Genomic DNA, 20768 nt, shown 5'->3' with positions numbered 1-20768 from the left:
GGTAACACTGTTTACGGTGAAATTCATGGGCTGTTTTTGTCACGGCGATAAGGGATCCACGCCAGGGAGTATGCCTCAACTTCAACTCAAGCATAATATGTTTTCAGCTGCTTCGTCGGAATATTACCGTGCAATATTTGTTCGGCGTCTCTAAACGTAGTTTTATTGAATTATTTTTCTTCTTCTAAATTATTTATATCCCTTTTTCTATACTGGTCGATATTTGTTAAATTTATTTATAAAAATATTTGATATATATCTATAATCATAATCATATGTAGATAGATAACTATAATTATTTCAAAATGGGTCACTATAAGAATCCGATCGATGGTTTGTCTCGAACTGAAACCTCTCGGTCACAAACATCAGACCTACTCCCTTCGTCCAAAGAAAATATCTATGGACAATTTCAAACTGTCAAATTGATTTTTTTATGTGATGGCTTTGAATCTACATACAGATTTAAATTCAGAAGTTTTTTTTTTCTGGTGCTGTGAGAATATTAGAGCCCCTTGGTTGCCCTAATAAGTCGAAGCCAAAGCCAGAGCCAAAATTTGAATTTTTAAATTTAATTTTAAAGTTAATTTGAAGATATTTCCAATATAGTTTATTTTTAAAATTAATTTTAAAATCGCTAAGAACACATATATGAATGTTTTATCTATGCATTGATTTTTTTAAAAAAATAAATCGTTTAGCTTGTTATGAATACGAGCAACCGATGAGTAACTTAAGCTTTATCTTCTTATCTTGGCCCATCTCTTTTATCCAGGCTGAGTTTGGCCCGGATGAGAAGATACACACAAAGTTATTTGGTTGGTTGTATTGGTTTAGCATGACTAGTATGGGATGTTGTTTGGTTGCTTGCATAAAAGATATGGTTTGAAAGAAATTTTGTTTGGTTGGATGTATGGATTGGGTGCAGATACCTCTTTATTTAGTTGGGTGAGGTTACCTCTTCAATGTTATATGAAAAAAAAATTACCTCTCAAATGTTATATGAAATATTCTGAGTAAATTGTACTACCTCTATCCTCTAATATAAGGGATATTCACTATTTTCATATAACGTTTGACCACTCGTCTTATTCGAAGAATTTATGCAAATATAAAAAACGAAAAATTATGCTTAAAATACTTTGGATAATAAAGTAAGTCACAAATAAATAATGATTTTAATTTTTTTCGAGTGGTCAAACAGTGCAAACAAAATATCAAAATCTCTTATATTAGGGGACGGATGGATTACTTTGCATCATGTTGCCTCCAAATTAATTTCACTTATCTAGATGTAAACAATTGATCAGGACGATTAGGGTTCAAAATCGTGAAAAGAAAATTATTTTGACCCAATATGACCGATGTATGGTAACTAACCTGAACCCCACGAGTATATATCCAGTCCAAACTCCAAACGCACTTGACTTCCTCCTCGTCATCGCTGATTGCATTCGCTCCGAGATGGCCACGCCGCCTCCCACCGACTCCGACCAGGTTCGTCCGCTGCTTCCTCCTCCTTCGCCGTTCACTCCCGCGTTCGATTCCTGCTTCTTTTGCGCTCCGCCTCGTTGGGCTCACGGATCCAAGCCCAATCAACCATCCCGCGAATTAGCTGCTGCTTTCCCTCATTCGATTCGCTCATACTCAGATTGATTGATCCAGTTAGGTTGTTTTAACATGCTCGATTGCGTCTGTAGCAGCAATTTGATCGATTCCGCTAGGTTTGCTTCTCCCCTCTAATTTGATTGCTGATGCGACTGTGTACAACTGTAATAGACAATCGCCCATGGGTGGCTTTTTCTTAATCACCACCATGAATGTTTTATTAGTCCTTAATCACCGTGGCGATTATAGGCGCATACATGGTCATATTTCATTCATTGCTAATTTCTATACTCTTGTCGTAGTTCACAGGCAATTCAGAAATTCGACTAGTTTACTGCAAACAGATTATGCTAATTACTTGTTACATCTGGGTAGGTCAGTTTTATCTCGGGGTTCAACTTCAAACCATTCTGCCGTAGAATTTCTACAGATAAAAAATAATAGCACTGTCTTGTGTTTGACGACCAGGATTGTTTCCGTATCCTCTGTTCGTCTCAACTGGCCTCAACAACACAACTATTTTAAGGAATATATAAGCAGCATGGAGAGTTTAAACTCCATTCTAATTTGGTTCGGTTTTGTCTGTTGTGCGTGTAATTAGGCATTTAAATTTCCTATTTCATGTTCGTTGCCAAACGGCCAAATGGCTACACTCTGGTATTCGATGTAACAATTTTATCATATCGGGAACTGTTGTTATGATCTGTATCTTCTTCGTGTGCTGTCTACTACAAGTCTTCTCTGTACAATGTCATACTTTTTATGATTGGTTCTACCTGCTACTGAGAATACCTTCTGCTATTTCTCTGTTTGCCAGGTTTTGGTAGAGGCAAATGGTGTAACACGGACATTGCTTATGAATAGGCCAAAGCAGTTGAATGCCCTCTCCTCTGCAATGGTATGACTTCTAAAGAAAAAAAGTGACAATGAGTCAATAAGTAATGGAGCATATATGGTATTCGTGGCTACATATAGGGTGCAGGAACACTGATACGAGAAATTTATTTTTGCTTTCATTTTCTAGATAACAGGATTTTTGAGGTGCTTCACTGCTTATGAGGAAGATGAAGGAGTTAAACTATTGATTGTGAAGGTAATGATCGTGTTTGAGTCCTACAATAATGAAATATCTGATGTGGTCCATATTTAAACAATGTATTTTGAGGTTTATCTTTGATTAAAAAAAAGAATAACGAGGTACTAGCTAACATCAAACATGAATTACCCGATTAAATTTCCAAAATCGAGCATTCAAAGTTTCATCCGCTTATTGAAGTTTGAATCATGTACAACCAAGTTGTAGTAACGTAAAACACCAATGCTGTCCATGCTTTTTGTTGCATGCTAACTGTCCTTTTGCCATTTGTAAATGTAATTGATTTTCTGTTGCTGATATATGAGTCTTGACTTATTGGGATAATTCCAACTTTACTACCTCCTGCTGTTACCTTTACTGCTGCTGTTTGTGCTCAGCTTGATTTCTATAACTCCCTACCATTCTTGTCATCACTTGTTTTTTCCTTTGTCAGGGGAAAGGAAGAGCATTTTGTGCTGGTGGAGATGTTGCTGCAGTTGTCCGGTCTATAAATAATGGTAAATAAAACATATCATGCATCCATGAGACCCTGATGTCAAATATCTTGAGCTTCCATGCTGTTTTTCTTTAACTTCCATTGCCTTTCCATTTGCTATATGCTAATTCACTGTTAACATGCAATATATAGAGAATTTTGTTCTTGACATTTGATTAGTTCTACTATGCATTTCTTATATCAGATAGCTGGAAATATAGTGCTCATTTTTTCCGAAATGAATTTCTGTTGAACTATATCATTGCAACATATAACAAACCTCAGGTGAGCTATCGCTATTGCTTTGAAACTGCTTGTCCACATAATTGTTATTGTCATTATTGCTCAATGCTTACCACTGAATGCTACAACACTCTTATCTAGGTTTCACTTCTCACTGGAATTGTCATGGGTGGAGGTGCCGGTGTTTCTATACATGGAAGGTTCCGAGTTGTCACAGAGAGCACGGTATATATTACGGAACAAACTCTATATGAAGCTTCCATTTTTACTTAAATATTTTCAAAAAGGATGTAGCAGGGGTGCAGAAAAAAGCTTGCTTGATTCTTTTCATGGGATAAACAGCTTACCAGCATATGCCTAGAGTTTGACTCTGTATTTTTACTACTATCTATGCAGGTTTTTGCTATGCCAGAAACAGCATTGGGTCTCTTTCCAGATATTGGGGCCTCATATTTTCTATCTCGACTTCCTGGGTTCTATGTGGTGAACTATTTTCCTATCTCATATCTCCTTTATTCAACTGAACTTTCACACATGATCATATGAATTCTCTTTGCAATGTCTAAAACTGATTATTAATACTGAAAGCCCCATGTGCTATGCATCCTTGAGTGCTTATCATATTATTACATGACTTTAAAATGTGTGGGTGTGGAAATATATGTGGCCACTCTGTTTCTCCCATCATCTTAATAAATTTTGACCAAACCTCCATCATGACCTGGTAAAAAGAAAGAAATGTATGTGGCCAGATTTTTTATTGCCTGTCCACTAGGATTCATCTGTTGAATTTTGATATAATTGTAAATTAGTTATAATTTTACACCATATAAGTTATAGGTTGATGGGAGACTATCTTTGGAGATCGTTTTCACTGATTTGTTGTTATGTCTTTCTCAGGAGAGTATGTTGGTCTTACTGGTGTAAGGTTGGATGCTCCTGAAATGCTTTCTTGTGGCCTGGCCTCATTTTGTACCTTCAGATGAAAAAAAAAACCCAAAGTCAGCTAAGAGTAAAACTTGTTTTGTGAAGAAAATAGTTAAGAGTAAGATGAAAATTGTATAGAGTTTTGTAAACATAACGTTTTTTTTTATTTTTGAAAGTATTACTAAATAGGAATTTCTCCCTTGGCCAACTAGAAAAGGGGTGGGGCGCCTTTTTTGTCTTTTCCTACAGTCGTATGGCTCTGATACCAGCTCTGTGGACCCCCGTTTTTATAACAGGAATCAATCGTGTGAACAGTACCATTTCCCTGGATCAAGTAGTCTGGTACACACGAGTTCATAGCTGAAATACCAAATGCACATACACGAAAGTCTAGTGCGGATTATTACATCATAAGCCCGCAGGCATAGTCTTAGATCATCAGACCGAGCGGTCCGGAATACATTCCAAAAGCAGAGTAGATAAGGCAGCGGAGTTTAGGCAGCGGCACGCCATTGCCACAGGCAACGACCGTAACTAAGACCTATTGGGCGCCATCGTCTTCATCACCCTCCTGGTAGTACGCGTAGGGATCCTCCGAAGCTTCGTCTCCGGCCTCTGATTAAGTTTATATATTGCAAGAGTGAGTACCAACCGTACTCAGCAAGCCATCACAGCAACAATGCACATGATAGGGGTATTCAAAGGATGGCCATGGTTCTTTGCGCAAAGCCAGTTTTGTAATTCTTTTCACAAGCCTAAGACCCAGCATTGACTGATCAAATTTTAGTACCAGTGTTCACAGTTAAACAACGACGGTTCTGTCTACCATCCATTGTGATCCCAAGGATAGCTTCCCGCCATTGAGTCGTCATGGTTTTCTGAGGACGTCCACCTTCCAGCCTCTCAGGAAGTGGCTCCAACAGCATAAAAATCATCATGCAATATCCCATCCCACACAAGTCAAGAATTTTGAGTCTAGCCAAGTGTAATACACGTCCCGGTGCTCAATAACCGCGAGCACGGCTATTCGAATAGATTTGGTTTACTCACACTGCAGTGGATGTACACTTTACCCGCACTCCGTGACTGCCCAACACATGAGCCTCGTCCCAACACATAAGACGCGTCACGACAAAGGTTTTCGATAACCCCGCATTGGCAGTACCCGCTCCATGAACTTAAATCCTCATGCACTCTAGGCGTCCATGTTTCTAGCAGTGAGAGGAGTTCTGGCGCTCCCGGGAAAGAGAAGTCTCACACACATATTAAATTATGGTTCAAGTTAAATTCTCTCTCTCATACACTCATGGCAGTCCTACCAATGGCGACACCGATGTAGGGCACGCCTCTCGGCCCTACCTCAACGCCTGTCCCACCGTAGCGCACCTGCCTCACTCAGGGGTGAACCATCTATGCAGGGATATTGCCTCCGCTCGGCTATCTAATCCGCTAGGTCTATACCCATACGAGAAGTACGGTTGTACGGGGGTCGTTTCATGCTTAACTTCATGGCTCAGTCCTTAATTGACCGGGGACGGTACTAGCCTTTTCCAGATACCACCCAAATCCTCCGTCCGCCCCAGTCGAAAACAATTGTTTAATTTTGTTTCTCCTTTCACAAATCATGTCATCAACATCATGGCAATGTGGCGCTCATGTCTCCACATGCCGCATCTCAATTACCTGCCCAAGCATATAGCATTTGATAAATATGAGTATGCATGATTCTAGAATAGCATTTTTAAGCAATTGTCATACTTGACTAGGGACTCATACGTAATCATGGTTACAAGGATTTTAAGGGTAAACAATAATCAAGGCATGGCATAATAACAAGTAGGATGTTTATCATTGCATGCAATTTTATTTGTAAACAAAACAATTTCGCAATTGGGATCAATATGTTCAAGGAATAGTGATGACTTGCCTTGCTCGTAGTCCTGCGGGTCTTGACCCTCGTTCGGATCCGCAACTCCCTCGGGTTCTAAAATTACGTGCGAGGAAATGATTTGAATTCAATTAGAATTCAATTAAAATCTAAATAACTCAAAAGGTCGAATGTGAATCGATCTTTTTATATTGACTACAAAGTTTGCGAAACCACTTTATTCGAATTGTTGGATCTTTTAACCTAAGTCATTTTGTGATTTAGAAGTACATTCCTAAGAATTCAACATAATTATTTAGCTCTTAATAAATCTAAACTCCTACCGCGAATTGATTACTTATAGAGATTACCAAAAATAATCTATAATTATATTAAATTTTGCAATTCTACGACTATAATTAATCTATAATTAAACTCTAATTATTTTAAATTTTCTAAACCTCCTTATTCTCTCTCTAATTTTCTATTTATTTTTCCTTTTCTTTTCCTCCCTTCTTTCTTTCTCTTTTCCCTCCCTTTCTTCTTTTTCTTTTTTCTCTTTTTTTTCTTTCTTTTTCCTCTCTTCTTTTCTCTCTCTCCCTCCCGGCTTCTTTCTCCCCGGGCGGCGACGGCGGCGGAACGAGGGAAGGGGCGGCGGCTTACCGACGGCGGTGGCGGCGACGGCGGCGCAAGGCGAGGCGACGCCTGGCGCGGCACACGGTGCGGCGCGGCGGCACCGAGGGCAGCGGCGCGGCGGCACGAAGGCGGCGGCGCGGCGGCACGAGGACGACGCTGCGGTGGAGAGGAAAAAGGGGAGGAAGAGGGAAATGGAGTGGGGAATAATGGAGAGGGGTGAAGGTATTTATAGGGAAGAGGGGAAAGAGAGAGAGAGAAGGAGGGGGGTGATGCGACGGCGGCGCGGGGCGCGAGGCGGCGAGGAGATGGGCGCGCGGCGACGAGACGGGCGACGCGACGGCAGGGCGGGGCTCGAGGCGGCAAGGAGACGGGCGCGCAGCGACGGGACGGGCGACGCGACGGCGGGGCGGGGCTCGAGGCGACGGCGGCACGCGCGGCGCGGCAGCGGGATGGCGACGGCGACGGCGCAGCGGCGGCGGCGCGCGGCTCGGAGCGACGACGGGACGCGACGGCGACGGTGCGCGGTGGCATGGGGCGCGAGGCGACGCGACGGGCGGCAGCGGCGCGGGGCGCGAGGCGATGGGACGGTGGCGCGGCGACGGGATGGCGACGGTGACGGCGCGGCAGCGGCGGTGACGGCGCGCGGCAGCGACGGAAGCGACGGCGACGGCGGCGCGGGGCTCGGGGCGGCCGGGCGCGCGCAACAGAGATGGGTTAGGGCTAGGGACTGTAATTGAACCCCTGGCGGCAGATGAATAGTGACTTTTCCTATTTTATCCCCATTTTAGCTTATTTCTTATATAAATTTGATTCTATGAATCCTAAATTTTGCATAAATGAAGTTTACTCCATATTTGTATTATTCCACCCAATGGATCCACTCTAGATTAATTTTACTCATATTTTATTTTTATATCATTTACTTGATTTTAATTAGAGTTAATCCTTATTCCATCGCGTTTAAATCTAATTGATACGAATATGGCCGAGATAATATTTTATTTATTTCTATCTTCACATAATCTTTATTTTTAGATTATAATTTAATTATTTCTTTAACCCATCTAGTTTTAGGGTTTATTCCTAATTAATTCTTCTTTATTCGCGATCTATGAACTCCGAAATCAAAATCCAATAAAATCATCGAACAAAATCGGCATGATGCAATTTATTCAAAAAGTTTTTGAAGACCCATATTTTTGGAGTTTTGATTTTTGTTGGTCAAATTTTCAGGGTGTTACACTTGGCTTGTTCCAAGTATGATTATAGGTAACCAGAGTATTGCTGGTTTTCTAATTCCTAGTATGCTCACTCTTGCAGAGGCTGGCTTTGTTAGAAGAATCACTTAAAAAGGTTGATACATCTGATCCCTTTGCTATATGTGGAATTATCGATCAATATTCGCAACAACCATCTCTGAAAGAAAAAAGTGCTCTGAATAGGTAAGCGTGCAATTGTCCAGACATTATCTATTCATGCATGTCGAGCTTATTCTGCTTCCTTTGTGTACCCTGTAAAAATGAGGTATCCTTGACAGGTGGGATATTCTGGTTCACACCAAGTTATCCTGTCGTATAAATTCTTTTGGCATGTTAAACTTAGATTGATTAATCTACAATTTTTAAGTTACTAATAGCTGCATAAAGTTCCATAGTTATAACATCCATATAAAGTTCATGCAGGAAACTCTCCTCAATTTGGGGCGTGTTTGACCTATTTATCTTCTCCAAACAACTTTCTTTTGGGTCCTCTCTACCACAAGCCCTAGATAGATAGACTAGTCCTTTTGAAATAATATTAGCTTGTAATGGAGGGCAGGTGGAGAAATGTAAGGAATTGGAATGGGGAAATGTAGGGAAGCAACAGCATGCACTTCCCACATCTTGTGTCTCCTTTCAATAGATGGATGGGCTTCAACTTATAAAAAAGCTTGGTAACGGTTGTCTGGCCTGGCTTTAAATAAGCCGTTCCCTATGCCCTAACCTGTTACTTGTGTGTTTTCTATATTCTCCTCATCTTTATGGTCAGTGGCTTCCCTATGCCACAATCTCGTTACCTTTAGATCATTTGAACTCATTTTATGTATTGCTTTTCTTAATCTGGTTTGAAGGCCAAGAAGGCTTATCTTTATGCATTGTAACTTGGAAGGACTTATTTTAGTTTGTCAAGGAGATTCCATTTGTTCCTATTTTATTGCAAGGTTTTGTTTTCTCATTTCATTCTCAGATCAACTTTTATTGCCTAATCCATGTCTGCTACTTCCATCATTTTGATTCCAGGCTGGAAATCATCAACAAATGCTTTTCCAAAAGAACAGTAGAAGAAATCATAGCCTCTCTTGTGAGTTATGCTAAGTCTTTGCTTTCTATAGACTCACCAGTTCTGTTGTGCTAAATTTGATGTGTATCATGTTAGGAACAAGAGGCTCCAAATGTTGCTGATGAATGGGTTGCTTCTGCAATCCAGTCCCTGAGGAAGGCTTCTCCTACTAGTCTGAAAATATCCCTGAGATCGGTATCCTCTCAAACATTTCCAAAGCATATGTCTTTATGTTACTCGAGTCATTCTATCTTGGTGCCTTCTTATGCAAATTATTGTAGTGTAAGGCATTACTATTTATTTAGACCCATCAATCCTTTATATGGTTTCATATGACCAGTATTTATCTTTCTCAAGTGCATACTTCATATGGCTTTATGAACTGAACCCTACTCCTTTGTGTTGGCACAACAGATCTGCCCTATAGCTAAAAAAAACAAACCTTCTAGGCTTAGAGCTTTTGCATAGTCAAATTGCAAGTATGGGCATACCAGTTCTAAAAGCTTTGGAAATGTCTTTGGAACTAGTCGTCGGAGGGAAAACAAGGATTGTTCACTCCACAGAAGAGTACGTGTACTAGAAAAGGCAGCCACTTAAAAACGCCAACTACTTTTTTTAAGCCTTATTTAGTTTGGTTGCCTACGCTTGATCTCTGGCGTGCTATGGCAACACCCCCTGCTTGCTTCTTTCTGCTCGACATGGAGCTTGCAGCCTCCCCACCCTTGCTTACAACCTATTCTTAATAGAACCGATCTGATTTTCACTACAAGAGGAATTTCGTGCTTCTGCCGGATCCTCCCTATCTCCTGATCGAGCTTGTGTATGTAAATATTGCTTAGTAGGGCCCATAGTAGTACACTGTTTGGGACAGAGTCAGTGCCCTTCTCACATCCCTACGAGTCGTCCAGCAGAAACTGTTTGTTTAGTTGTATGTACAACTAGCAGAACAAAGCAGTTAGATGGTTCACTTTGTATAACCACTACAATTTTGACATAAATTAGTGTTATGGTTAATTTCTAGCCTTTTAAAATCTTGTGACCTATCCTTTGGGAGTTCCGATCTTTTTCGCCAGGCCGACGGCGAAGGAAGCCCCAACCAATTTTATTAAGATCAAGAGGAGTAACGTACTATTTACAACAAACATGGCTGTTTAGGGATTACCCTAACACAGGAACACAAGTACTGTTTACAACAAACATGGTTGTTTAGGGATCACCCTAACACAGGAACACAATTTAAAAGCTCAGGGCAGGCCCTGAGTCAGGGAGAGACACAGAACTGGTTGCTGGCACAACAGGGCAGCCCTCTATCAGCGCCAAGGCACATCACACGCTTCAGTGATCAACATTCCTCCCAAACCTGCATCACGCTAAGTCCATTCTTCTATGATGCAGCCGACTTACCTCAGAGGCTGATTTGCTGACACCGTCAAACACCCGAGCGTTCTGTTCTTTCCACATCATCCAAGAGATTAGAGTTACCACTATGTCAAATGGGAGTTCCAATCTCACCATGAGCTTCGAGGTGTCAAACCTCCAGCTATCACTACCTACTAAAGTGGAGCTTAGTCTCTAGGAAAAGTTTGTTTTGCCCCTAACATTCAGTAGGAAAGGTCTTTGTTTTACTGCAGTATACGTAGTTTGTGAGACGCTAGCCATCTGTGCCCATTTATGTTCTTAGCTTTCTGTATTTACTGTGGGTTCAGATAAGAGAAGGGCGAACACAAACTGTTGGTGAATGCTTACGTCGAGAATATAGGATGGTTTGCCATGTGATGCGTGGTGACTTCAGTAGAGACTTCTTTGAGGTAAATATCTATCTACATCTCCCAATGACATGTTCACTCAAGATGAACATACTTTGAACTATTCAATTCCTGTTGCAGGGATGCAGGGCTATATTGTTGGATAAAGATCGAAACCCAAAGGTCAGCTTGTTAATCTTGTTTGTCAGAAAATTCGTTCTCCACATGTTGTCTAATCTGGCATGGGCATAGCATTAAATCTAATCCTGACATCTTTGCTAATTGCAGTGGATGCCTCCAAGGTTGGAAGAGGTGCACGACGAGGTGGTGGAAAAATATTTTTCCAAAGTCGATGATCCAGAGTGGGAAGATTTGGACCTACCTCCTAGACGTTCCCATGGAAGGAGGCTTGTTCCCAAGCTTTGATTCAATGAAAAGCCTCTTGTGAAAAACTGAAGCCTTTGTTGGTGCTTCTGAATAACAGACAGATCGTCCCCAGTTTGAGGGATACATGGAGACAAGCGATGAAGTTTATTTATAATAAAGCTGAAACATATTATAGGTTAACAATTTTATTAGCAAATTAGAGAAGTCCCTCTCATAGTCTCATGCGATGCTTATATTGGTATCGCTATTGTGCTTTTTTCAAGGTGTGAAGGTACGCTTCAAGCTAAAGCCCAGCTGCATTCAAACGGCGGCCCATATGATACTGCTATCAGGCCATCCTATTGGGCTTTGAAGCTACCTTCTGCTTGTAGATTCCAGGTAATCTTTTATATATTGTATAAAAGAAATTCACAATTTCATAAGTTTGCACCGTGTTGTTTTTTATAGTAAGGCTTCGAAAAGGTTGTAAGATCCCTAGTATCGTGTGAGTCTTGTAATGCACTTGAACTGACGGCATTTCGTTGATGAAATGGGAGAGGTCCACTCTCTTTGTCAAAACTAAATCAGTAAATCATAAGTTCCCTTTCAAACACTTGCGGAAATAGCAATATAACATCCCCACGTTACGCAAAATTTTTTTTAGAGAAATCGTAAAAGCTAAGACAAGAAACGAGTAGCCATAAACAGAATCCAAAATCGTTTGCCTTGGCTTCATCGAACAATCTAAATTTCAGAGCCTTCAGCTACTGAAGAAAAAGATAAAGACAGTCGTAGTAGCAAGCAACAGCATGCCACAGTACAGTAGTAAATTTTGGTCTCCATCGTACCCAGCCGAGGGAAGCCATCGCTTTCGCTGGCTGCTTTTAACCACACCGTAGCAGCCACTCATTTTTTTTCCTCTACCTATAAATACAGCACACTTCACATTTTCTAGCTTAATATTGTAATGGTATCATAATTAAGTATGCTTCTACAGAAATAGTCAAGTTCACGAGCATATGGAAAAAGTCTTGTGTCTCTTTGGCGTGTATGTAGCCACGTCAAAGATGAAGGTCTTCCTTTTGTTTTATCACTGTCTTCACCCCGGACATATTCTTCTTTTATCTTCTCTTTTTCACTGTGTGTGGTTCAGTTTTTCCTTCCTTTAGCTCCATATTTTAATTTGATGATTCTTTTGCCTTGACCATATGAATTACTTGGCCATGCATCATCCATCACATGCTTAGTCGTACTGATAGATCTCAACACACGTTTGAGATTGAACCATGTATAGTTGAGAGCCTAATTAATCCTGCTTAATTACCCTATATACTAACTGCGACCATATATATGACCGGTGAATTGGCATGTACTTGTACCGAACTGATTAATTTTAAGTTTTAGGACAGGAAGAGGCAGGCCCAACCACTAGCTGGACCAGCATGCATGCACCTAATTCAGTTAAACACACTTGTATACAGGCATGGCCTCCTCTTCACCAAAAACTTCTCTGATATTTCCTTTTCAGCGTTTGGTCCTAGCTTCACCGTTGATGTCCCTCTCATTTATCACCGGTACTGGTTATGCACAGTAGTAGTAGCTTGTATTTTGTGCACCAACTTACTAGAAAAATTACACAATCTTTTTTTTATTACACGACGAACGCACACGAACACACATGCAACATCACCTCACACTCTGCATATGTGCCCCTAATATATTCTCCAAGAGACGCATATCTGATCTCACTAAAATTTTGTTGAAAGTCCACCCGCATATGCGTAATATTCGTGGACACTAGAATTTAAATCCTGGTGGATGAAGTCATGCACTCGTAACTCCACTACTATACCACTAAGGCTCTGTGCGTTCTGGGGAGATAGAGGAGATTGTGTCTCGTTTTACGCGCGCACGCTTTTCAAACTACTAAACGGTGTATTTTTTGCAAAAAAAAATTCTATATGAAAGTTGCTTTAAAAAATCATATTAATCCATTTTTGAAATTTAAAATAGTTAATAATCAATTAATCATGAGCTAATGGCTCACCTCGTTTTGCGTATCTTCCCAATCTCCTCAAACACACCCTAAGTGATTCGAAAAAAAAAGAGGCAATTTGCTTCTATATACATGCCAAAATATGTGTGCACACCCGTGTATAAACAATACAGTGCCAATTAATACTCTGTAAGATTAAGGCTGAGTTTGTTTATGCTGATGACAACTCTCTTGTTTTCCGATAACACGTTTTCCAACTGATAAAATGATATATTTTATTTAAAAAAATATGTACAGTTATTTTTAAAAATCAAATAAATTCATTTTAAGTTTGTAATTATTAATAATTGATTAATCATGCGTCGGGGATTGAAATTTTGTTTCAAAATTTCCGAAATTTCGGAACACCCCCCCCCCCGCCAAGTCAATATCTCAGACATTTCCAGTTTTTCTCATTTTTTTTGTGAATTTAGTTTAAATTCAATTAAATTCAGTTAAATTGTGTTGAAATTTCGGTTATACCGAAATGACATAAATCGAAATTGAAAACCCTATCATGCACTAATAATTAATTCTTGTTTTTCAAGCCGCCAATAGCTCCAGCCCAACAGCCCAAGCGAACCCAGCCTCTCTAAGAGCAAGGTCAATAGTATAGCCAACTACTGGCTCCAAAACATCTATAGCCAATCTAATAGTTCATTCATACAATAGTTAACTATAAAAATATACTACACCATTAATATTCGGTCCTACCTCTCATACACACATAACAGCTTGGAGTCCGTGTTGCAGCCGGCTACAAATCTGTAGCCCGCTTTCTTCTCTCTCTTCTCTTTTCTTCTCGATATATGGTTATAGCCGGCTTATAGCATGCTATTGTACCTGCTCTAAGAGAGAGCTTTTATGAGGCTATTATACTTTCAGAGTGACTCAATGACTCATCTCATTCGAATATATACGGAGCTAATTAAGTTGTCAGCTAACTGCCCGTGTCATCATTTATTACTTCAATGATCTAACAGGTCCAAACGTCATGGTCTGATAAATTCTTTAGGACTTGTGTTAGAACAAGAGTAAAGTTTTGATACTTGAGAGCGTAACCTAACCGGAACCAACGTTTTAAATTTCCCTCAAATTTTTATGATCACTGGCTCTGGTTGGAAATGATCCAACGAGAGGCGTACTTTTAATTATTGTCTATGCTATACTATTACTACCTCCATCCCAAAATGTTTGACGCCGTTGATTTTTTTAAAAATGTTTGACCGTTCGTCTTATTCAAAAAATTTAAGTAATTATTAATTTTTTTTCTATCATTTGATTTATTGTTAAATATACTTTTATGTATACATATAGTTTTACACATATCACAAAAGTTTTTGAATAAAACGAACGGTCAAACATGTTTAAAAAAGTCAACAGTGTCAAACATTTAGGGAAGTAGGGAGTATATGCTAAGTATTTTCGTTTGTTGCAAGTACTAATTAATTATAGTTTCATCAAAGATATAATTAGATATATAGGACCTGTCTCCGTCATCCGTCGACCCTAGTTTCGAGTTTAATTTAATGTTAAATTGCACATACTAGTATACTACCAACTAGCTAGTTCATCCTCTAATAAACTTTGTGCAAAGAGGAAAGATGGCAGCTCACTGCTTGCGCTTGAGAAGCAACTAGATTCCAGAGAGCTTTAACGAAATCTCTTGGGGTTTGCAGAGAAAAGTGCATGTGGACATACATGTGGCTGTTTTGCACGGAGGATGCAGGGCAAGTAATGAAGAAATTAAACATAGCTAATCAATTAAGCTAGCTCATCTGCCTTTCACGCTTGTAGATCTTGTGATATTGGAGTCCGGCTGGGAGACAATGTTGACAACGTCCGTGCACTGCAACTCTCTTTGATTGCTGATGACTATTGGTACTGGCCTGTGTAGTCCTACATTTATCCTAGCAGTGACTGCTACTGCTAGCTCCCTGCAACTGTCCTACTGTTTGCCAAAAGGAAAATTTCGCATTGATTGATAATATACTCTCACCGACTCATCACCATCCCATAATATAGTCATTTATCCCGAAATATAACTACTACTACTAACATACTTCTCCATGTACTTAATCATAACTACATATATCTTATTTAATTTATTTGTTTACTTACTCATCTCAACAAATTATACATAGTCTGTTATTTAATTTTATTGAAAAATTTTAGAGGAGGTTATATTTTGAGACAGGTGAAGTAGTTTTGCAGTACTGCTGTACTAGCAGGAATAGCTAATGCCATATTGGTACCAGTTTTTACGAGAAGCAGTACTTGCCAGGAGAAGTGATGATTAATTAGTGGAGTTACTGTGACTAATGGCCGTTCAAGATCGATCCAGTCAATTCATGATAGTAATAATAATTTAGCTAGGTCCCCCCTACATGGATACTCGATCGATCGATCACTGCGTAAATTAATTAATTAGTAGAGAGAAGATCCTGCGAGCACGTACGTAGAAGAGTTTTAACCAGTTAACTACTGAGTTTTGTTTGTGTGGTGTTAAAGTGCTAATTAGTCAAAGTCTCGCTGGCTTGCCATAATGCATCGATGCATGTGGGTCGCGTGTTTGGCCAATCAGGAGCTGCGAATGACGTGGCATTATATATATACATATATAGTACAATACGTTCTAGATAATGATACGGTCTCCAAAATACATATTTGACTATATTTTTTATTATAATATGTACAATATATATACCTTTTTATTTTTATTATAGTATTTTGTAAGATAAATCTATACTCCAAACTAAATATATTTAAAGTTATTGATAACCATAGTTATAAATATTTACCTTAAACTTATTCGAAATGTCGAGAATTATATATGATATTGCTGGGAGTACTCCAGTATAAGCCAAGTCAGCCGACATCCATATTCTATAGCCTCTGCTTTTGCTGACCTGTCACCATTTTGTTTTTTCTTTAGTTTATTATCGATACAATGCCGGTCTTAAATATTAATTAATTATGCCCAGCCATCGTTTTCTACAAAGAATGTAGTAATAAGAATAGTAATAAATGCATGTACAGTACTTGGGGTGAAATTAAACAATTGTCATGCATGGATTCGGTTTGTCGTTTGATAGCTAGTTTTATGCTGGGCTAGAGGTAGATAGCTGCTGCACTTGTTCTTCGTCGAATCTTCGTAGTGAAACCAGTCCATCGGACTTGAAATCATAAATCTTGATAGGGGTACTCACGTTTAATTATTCTTTCAGTGACAGGACATCGCCAGCGAGACGCTAGTGGTGACTTCGTGAATCTAAAAATTTGCCGCGTTGTGACTTCGTGAATCTCAAAATATATCGACCCAGCCTTTCGGAAGCATTAATATAGGAGTGATGTGTACATGTGTATGTTCACGTAGAAATGAGGTGTACATGTGTACGTTCGCGGGTGAATGTGCGTGTTATGAGTATATGTATTTGTAAAATGTTTTTTTAATATAAATAAATAAGAAGTGACTACTCTTGTTGCTGACGTGCATGTACTGCTGCTGTTATTTTAACGTATTGCATGTAAAGATTGATTCGCCTAATACTACCTTTGTTTTAATATATGGTACTGTTAAATTTTTTATAAACGTTTAACTATTCGTCTTATTTAGAACTTTTATGTAAATATAAAAAAATAAGTGATGCTTAAAGAACATTTAACGATAAATGGAGTCATAATTACATAGCTATTTTGAATAAGACTAATGATTAAACATATCTAAAAAGTCAACAACATCATATATTAAAAATGAAGGGAGGTCAAATTAAGTTGTGGTGACGAATGAACATGAGTAATCCCGCCCATTGATCGGCATCATTCATAGTAGGGCAAATTTTGCTACGGGATATTGTGACTTCGCAGTTTTAGCTGTAGGACACGGCACGAAGTGACTTTTGGGGGAAAACACTCCTAAAGGTTGGATATTTGCTGGTGGACACCGCACCCATTAAAATAATAATTTCCGGTTGAAAAGGAGAGAGAAATCGTGTGAAATATCAAAAATGCCATTAGGCCAACATGTTAGCTCTCCTATCTCCCTTCTCTCTCTATCCCCTCCTTCTCTTGTCTCTCTCTATCCCCTCCTTCTCTTGTCTCTCTCATCTCACATATCAGCGACGACGGTGGCAGGCGAGGTCCGGCGGCTGCTGGAGGGCGAGGGCGGAGCGGCCGCGGCGACGCACGGGCAAGGACGAGGTCTGGCGGCGGGAGGGCAACGGCGGAGCGGCCGTGGCGCCCAACCAGCGGCGCCGGCCGGACAGTAGGCGAGGTCCGACAGTGCCAGCTGCGTGTAGAGGAGCGGCAGCACGGTTGGATGGCGACAGCTGCGGCGCGGAGGAGCGCCGATACTGGTGCGCGGAGTGAGGAGGCCTCCCGGCGCCGGAGCGCGGAGTGTGGAGGAGCGCCGGCGCGCGAAGTGAGGAGGCTTCTGGCACTATCACGGCGGCTGCTCCGTCCTAGCCCTCTCGCCGCCGCCGGACCTCGCCTGCCGCCGTCGTCGTTGACACATGAGATGAGAGATAGGAGAGCTGATATGTGGGCCCAAGGACATTTTTGATATTCACACGATTTCTCTCTCCTCTTCAACCGGAAATTATTATTTTAATGGGTGCGGTGTCCACCAGCAAATATCCTTTTTCCCCCAAAAGTCATTTCGTGTCGTACGCTACAGCTAAAACCGTGAAGTCACGGTGTCCTGTAGCAAAATTTTCCTAGTAGTATTATGTATGGATGTTTGGTTGTATTTAATACCTCCTCCGTTTCTCCTCCGTTTCATATTATAAGTTGTTTGACTTTTCTCCTAGTCAAACTTGGTTAAATTTGATTTAAGTTTATAGAAAAATTTAGCAACATCTAAAATATTAAATTAGTTTTATTAAATCTCACATTGAATATATTTTTGATAATATGTTTGTTTTGTGTTGAAAATACTAATATATTTTTCTATAAACTTAGTCAAAAGTTTGACTAGGAAAAATTCAAACGACTTATAATATAAAACAGAGGGAGTATTTTTATTTTCATTTTTTTCCTTTTAGATTAAGATGCCAATGTGTAAGATAGTAGAAATTAAGATAGTGTTTGACCATTGCATACGCACACGTATGAATGCATAATGTACGTATACGAGTACTCTAGCTAATAAATTTGGCCTTCACTATTGCTTACTCTAGCTCATATATTTGACCTTCAGTATTGCTTTGCTCACGAGTGTTCCACCTACGACCTAACGACCTTGAACAAAGTGTGAACGCCTATATATGATGATTAATCTTTGGGATATTATGCATCAGCTACTTTCAGCAGCTTATTCTTTACTTCAGACTATTATTTACTCCCAATAACGTTTTAAGGAATATATTTTCAAAACAAATATTCTATTGACTTAAGCTATTTGTTAGGTTTGTTTTCATTTACAGTTACAGACAAGTAGATATTTTTTGATGTTTAATAATCCTGCTGAATAATCTAAATTAATTAACAATACATATGTTGTTTGGAACGAAATCGAGGAGAGGACAGGACACTACCCAACAGCAGATCCACCTCCCAAACAGATCAGGCGGTCACCTGGACTCCGTCATTGCCATCACTTTTATACCGAATAGCTACCTATAAAAAAAATAATCGATTATTAATTCCTCCGTCCCAAAATAAGTGTAGTTTTGCACTATTCACTTTCAACGTTTGACCGTTCGTCTTATTTGAAATTTTTTTATGATTAGTATTTTTATTGCTATTAGACGATAAAACATGAATAGTACTTTATGTGTGACTAAATATTTTCAATTTTTTCACAAAATTTTTAAATAAGACGGACGGTCAAACGTTAGGCACGAATATCCACGGCTGCACTTATTTTAGGACGGATATAGTATTAGTCGTCCAGATTTAATGGTGATGTTGGCTCTGTCACTTACACTTACCTAGTACACCCTGTGTGTGTGAGAGAGAGAGAGAGGGGGGGGGGGGGGGGCGTGCAACTGCAACGGCATGCGTGTGCATGGCTCTGCGCCGCGTTGGATCGAATCGGATCCTAAGCTAGCTAGGCAGAAGCTTCCTGATCTTGACGGATCAATTAGCCTAGGTAAAAGCAAGGATAATAATAAAGTCAGCTGCTTACTTATAGCCTATCTATCAGCTCACTCATATAATGGTTAATTCTTTACTATAAATATATGATCTATATGTCTGTCTCATAGATTTTTTTAGTTTCTGTGCCTAAGCCGGCTGTAAACTTACAGCCCGCTTCTCATCTCTCTCCTCTTTTCTATACTTGCTCTAAGTCAGGCCGCCCACGCCTTCTTCACTGCATGCCGATCGATGCCGTCCATCATATCCATCCATCGGGCTTAATTTTGGTCGAAGGTGCAGATTAAGGCTGTGTTAATCTGTGTTTAGATCCAAAAGTTGAATCCAAACTTATGTTTAAATTCAAAAGTTAAATCTAAACTTAGTACTTTTCTATCGTATCAATCTGTCATACACAAATAATTTTTCAGTCACATCATTCTCAATTTCAACCAAAATTTAAACTTTACGCTGAAGTAAACACAACCTAATTATCCACTCGCCGACCCTAGCTAGCTACTCACTCGCGCGAGGTGTACTACGTACGTACAGCCTACATGGAGTAGCCAGCTAGTAACTCATAAATACATACTGTACGTGCATAATCATACATACTCCCTCCGTCCCAAAAAAGACAAACACTGGTTTCCGTGTCTAACATTTGACTGTCCGTCTTATTTGAAAAAAATATAAAAAAAATAAAAAGATAAATCACGCATAAAGTATTAATTATGTTTTATCATCTAACAACAATGAAAATATTAATTATAAAAAAATTTCATATAAGACGGACAGTCAAATGTTGGCACGGAAACACAGGGTTTGCTTTTTTTTTTACGGAGGGAGTACTTGTATATGGCCGAGTTTGGATCTAAAGTTTTTCTTCAAACTTTCAACTTTTCCATCACATTAAAACTTCCCTACACACATAAAATTTTAACTTTTTCATCATATCGTTTTAATTTTAACCAAACTTCTAATTTTGGCGTGAACTAACCACACCCGTAGCTATATGTGTATGTTAGCATGTATACAAATATAAAATCGAATGTTGTGTTCTAGGCTTTCTAGCCAGCTTACTAGCAGCTAGATATGTAGGAGTATACGTCATCCTATACATACGTACTCCGGTATATATATATATATATATATATATATATTTATAGTAAAAAGGATATAGAAAAAATTGTTCAAAGATTAGAGGATATCCAAATTATAGGAGAAATTCCTATGAAATATTGGGAGAAAAATGCTATCGAGTGTAAAATTAATATAATAAACCCAGAATATATTATTAAGACCAGCCCAATAGAAGCAACTCCGAAAGATATAGAAGAATTTAAGATGCATATAGAAGAACTGCTGAAACTAGGAGC

General features: G+C 39.4%; 1 protein-coding gene and 1 long non-coding RNA gene across 2 annotated transcripts; one reads left to right on the top strand and one right to left on the bottom strand.

Moving 5' to 3' along the window:
• Positions 1-1464: 1464 nt before the first annotated feature.
• Positions 1465-11483, top strand: LOC4349468 (3-hydroxyisobutyryl-CoA hydrolase 1-like). Its single transcript, XM_066305013.1, has 14 exons — positions 1465-1497; positions 2426-2506; positions 2633-2701; positions 3138-3201; positions 3385-3464; positions 3564-3647; positions 3819-3902; positions 4322-4394; positions 8156-8294; positions 9132-9192; positions 9268-9366; positions 10878-10979; positions 11058-11099; positions 11205-11483. The coding sequence occupies exons 1-14, from the start codon at positions 1465-1467 to the stop codon at positions 11340-11342; spliced, it is 1149 nt and encodes a 382-aa protein (XP_066161110.1). The 3' UTR covers positions 11343-11483.
• Positions 2814-7598, bottom strand: LOC136353786 (uncharacterized). The gene is made up of 4 exons (XR_010737217.1): positions 6880-7598; positions 6277-6333; positions 4342-4398; positions 2814-3189 (listed from the first exon to the last, which is right to left on the bottom strand). It is a non-coding gene; the product is annotated as an uncharacterized lncRNA (long non-coding RNA).
• Positions 11484-20768: the final 9285 nt, after the last annotated feature.

The sequence above is a fragment of the Oryza sativa genome, chromosome 10, assembly GCF_034140825.1.
Source record: "Oryza sativa Japonica Group chromosome 10, ASM3414082v1".
NCBI lineage: Eukaryota > Viridiplantae > Streptophyta > Magnoliopsida > Poales > Poaceae > Oryza > Oryza sativa.
The sequence above is the reverse complement of the archived record's forward strand: the minus strand, read 5'-3'. Positions and strand labels throughout refer to the sequence as shown.

Bases quoted from the DNA above. Each gene is read 5' to 3' on its own strand.
- LOC4349468 (XM_066305013.1), top strand. From the start codon at position 1,465: ATGGCCACGCCGCCTCCCACCGACTCCGACCAG. The intron at 3,903-4,321 runs GTGGTGAACTAT...ATGTCTTTCTCA, and splicing joins CTCGACTTCCTGGGTTCTAT to GGAGAGTATGTTGGTCTTAC. The intron at 9,367-10,877 runs GTATCCTCTCAA...CTGTGGGTTCAG, and splicing joins TGAAAATATCCCTGAGATCG to ATAAGAGAAGGGCGAACACA.